General features: G+C 49.7%; 1 protein-coding gene across 1 annotated transcript; it reads left to right on the forward strand.

Annotated features, from left to right (window-relative positions):
• Positions 1–1052: 1052 nt before the first annotated feature.
• Positions 1053–3194, forward strand: LOC101614703 (mediator of DNA damage checkpoint protein 1-like). The gene has a single exon (XM_045152180.1). The coding sequence runs from the start codon at positions 1053–1055 to the stop codon at positions 3192–3194; it is 2142 nt and encodes a 713-aa protein (XP_045008115.1).
• Positions 3195–3775: the final 581 nt, after the last annotated feature.

A 3775-nucleotide genomic window follows, 5' to 3' on the forward strand; every position in this document is an offset into this window, starting at 1 on the left:
CAATTATTTATATATAAACTTTAAAAATATGCAAGAAGGTCAAGTCTTTGATGAGGTTTGTGAGCAGTGTGTTTGCAGATGACAGATTCTGTGCCAAATAGCCTTGGCTAAGACTCTTGGCTCAGTCCCTATACAGTATTGGCCCTTTCTAAAGCTCAGCCCCTCATCTGTAAGGATGAGGACAGACATCTCTTCTCAGCAAGGCTGTTGAAAAGATCAGATGAGACAGCCAAGATGTGGCCTGGCCTGCAGCCCACTCTGGGTCAATAGTAAGAATAATTAGTATGGCTGGCATCTTGGAAGCCATCCCGGCATGTACCAGAGCTCCATGAAAGGGGCCCCCACTCCTCCTTATTAATGGTTCCCAGATTTGGTCCCATGGAAATTTTGGGGCTGGGGAGCATGACGTAGCCAGGCTCTATGCCTCCCCTTGTCTTCCCTTTTCAAACTTCCTCCAAAAAAACATCTCAAGTTTGCAGGGTGTGGTGGCACACACCTTTAACCCCAGCACTCAGAGGCAGAGGTAGGAGGATTGCTGTGAGTTCAAGGCCACCCTGAGACTACGTAGCTAATTCCAGGTCAGCCTGAGCCAGAATGGGACCCTATCTCAAAAAAAAAAAAAAAAAAATCTCAAGGTGAAGCCTTCTTTAGGAAGCTTCCCCTGGCTATTACATGGTCACAATGACCTTTCTCTTCCATCATTTATTTAATGGCTTCTGCTAGGTCCTTCATAAAGAAATAGTGACAGATTGTTATGCTGATCCTCGTCTGGCCCCCACTGTAGGTTGAAGGCCTTGTGCAGACGCTGGGTGGAGGGTCCTGGCTCTGCCGAGTTGGCACATTGTCACGTCGGGGTCCACTTGGCATTTACTTCATGGGGGCACCTTCTTTCCTGCCCAACCGTTTTCTCCCTCTGTGTCTTTCTAGGTTAACTTTACCCGTGTAACTTTGAGTTTCTGTCAAAATCAGTAGCTTTCTCAGGAGAGCAGGTCTGGTATTTTTTGGTTTGATTGAGGATGTATCCCGAACAACCCATCGACCCGAACCAGATCATGGAAGACACCCAAGTTGTTGACTGGGATGCTGAAAAGGAGGAGACAGAAAGATCCAGCAACTCCTTGGGGTATATCTTGGTGCCTGTAGGGCAACTGCATGTCTTTGGTGGTACTCATGAACCACAAAAAGATTACCCACTATACATTGGCAAGAATGTGATAGGACAAAGCCCTGACTGCTCTGTGGTCCTGCCCTTTCCATCCACTTCCAAGATGCATGCTGTGATTGAAATCCCATCCTGGAACAAAGCAGCTCTCCTCCAGGATTGTGGGAGCCTCAATGGTACTCAGATTATGAAGCCTCCTAAAATCCTAACTTCTGCGATTAACTATCGTTTGAGGAACAAGGACTTGATTCTGCTTGCTGACTTTCCCTGCCAGTACTATCGCCTGGATATACCTCTGCCTTTGGTCTCCCGTGGCCCTCTAGCTATAGAGGAGACCCCCAGGATACAGGGAGGAACCCAACCTTCCAGAATTTTGTTGGCCGAGGACTCAGAGGAGGAAGTGGATTTTCTTTCTGAAAGGTGTGTGGTAAATGAACCAAGGATCACATCTTCCCCTTTAACAACAGTAGTTCCAGAAAGTGATGAAGAGGGGCTTTCTGCAGCCCCAGGTGTCCCAGGGCCATCTTTTGTTGCCTTTGACTTGGTCAGTGACACAGACGAGGAGGAAGGTCAGCTGCCAAAAGCAGAGGAGGCCTCTTCAGCTGCCAGGGAAGGCGCCATTGTAGAGGCTGAGCAGCCTGATGAAAGGACAACTGATACTCAGCGAGCGAAGGCTCAGGCTACAGTGCAGAGGCACAAGGACAGAGAAGTCAAGACAGATGCAGGCAATGATGTAGTTCCACTTGGGGTGGTTGGGGAGAGGAGCCACCTTCCTAGAAAGGACAGTGACGCAGCTATGGATGAAGAACACCAGCCTCCTGGAAAGCCAGCTGGGGCCCACTTGGAAAGGGCTCAGCCTTCAGGCTCTGTGGACAGTGACACAGATGTGGAAGAAGAGGGGATCCCTGTGACCCTAGCTGTAGTTCCTGTGACGAAGAGGCAGATCCTCCGCAGTGTTGGGAAGAAGGGTCCCAGAGCACCTGGCCTCGCACGTCTGCCAGAGAGGCCATCTGGTAGAGACACTAGTGTGGAGGAGGTCAAGGCCCCATTGGCTATTCCTCTGGAGAGAGGCCAGACCTCTGTGGTGATCAGCAGTGATATGGATGATGAAGAAGAGGTCTCAGCAGCACTTGCTCTGGCCCATCTGAAAGAGAATGGAGCCATTTTGTGGAGCAGAGACAAAGTCATGGAAGAAGATAGGGCCCAACCTCAAACTTCCTGCGGGAGAAACAGTGACACAGATACCGAGAAGGAGAAGCTCCCAGGAGGAAAGAGAGAAGCCATCCCCACAGACAAAGATGGGGTTCTTGTAACACATTCAGAAAAGAGCCAGCCTCCTCTTGGGCACAATGATTCAGGTGAGGAAGCAGATGTGAGCTCTCCTGGGATCCAACTTGTGGGAAGTCAGGCCTCCACCTTTCTGGACAATGTAGACATGAAGGAGGATGTCCTACCAGGGCCATCTGTTCTCCAGATACCTGTGAAAGAGACAAATCAAGCAGATGTGGAAGCAAAGCTGCCTACAGTGCCTCTGGAGGAAGGGCTAGCCTCAGCAGTGGCAGGTGTAGGACAGAGCCAGCTTCCTGAAGCAGCGGATGCTGGGACACATTGGGTGACAGCTGTTCTGAAACAGGAAAGCACTTTGGAGGAGGCCCAAGGCAGATCACCTGTGGCACAAGTGGAGCAGGTGGTGCTGTACGCAGGATCTCCAAGGGAGCCCTCCATGCCACAGAGAGAGGGAGCCCTGACCCCCACGGGATGGGAGAGAAAAGCATATGTGGGCAGGACCAAGAGCTCCAAAGACTGCTATGATGATCCTGAAGATCTAAACCTTCTAGCTACCCAGTGCTTTGTAAAAATGGAGCATCAGAGTCCAGAAATCCAGACCTTGGAAGATGAACACACCCAAGCCTTCCCACTTACTCTGCCTCAGGAGCCTGGCCCTTCCCATTGCAGCTTTCAGACTCCAGGAAAAAAAAAAAAAAGAAAAAGAAAAAGAAATAGTGAACTGATGAATGAATGCTCAGGATAGGGTATTAAATGAGGCTGGCATTTCTCTTGTCCTCATCAAACTCATGATCTATTAGGGAGGACGGGTGTGCCACACTTCCTGGCACTGTAAGAATTAGACCGCAGGGCTCAGAGACAGGCACCTACCAGGCAAAAGCCATGGAGGAAAACTGATGAGAGTTGTCTGAGCTAAAATCTAGTGGGCAGGTGCAAGTCAAACTCCAATACGTTTCTCCCCTCATACAGGGCTAAAGTAAAGCATGCTGGATTCCGGGAACTGCCAAGATGTTTGTAACCTTGGCCATGGAGCTGTGTGTTTCCCAGTCTTGAACTTGATGTCTTCCCTTTTCTTGGTCCTGCTACACAGTGGCACGCCTGGATTGTTTGTGTCTAGCACTGTACTTGCTTGACTATGCCAGATCCACAGCTAAATCTAAGCGTCTCAGAGCTCTCTACCCATCTCCCTCTCTCCCCACTGGCCGTGCTCCAACTAGGCCTGGAATTCTTAGGGTTCCTCTTGTTATGGTCAAGACTAAGTCTGAGGTCTTAGAATTCCTATCTACTATTGTAGCTATTGACTAAGCCTTTTTTGCAATTCCTCCC

The sequence above is a fragment of the Jaculus jaculus genome, chromosome 6 (assembly GCF_020740685.1).
Source record: "Jaculus jaculus isolate mJacJac1 chromosome 6, mJacJac1.mat.Y.cur, whole genome shotgun sequence".
Lineage (NCBI taxonomy): Eukaryota > Metazoa > Chordata > Mammalia > Rodentia > Dipodidae > Jaculus > Jaculus jaculus.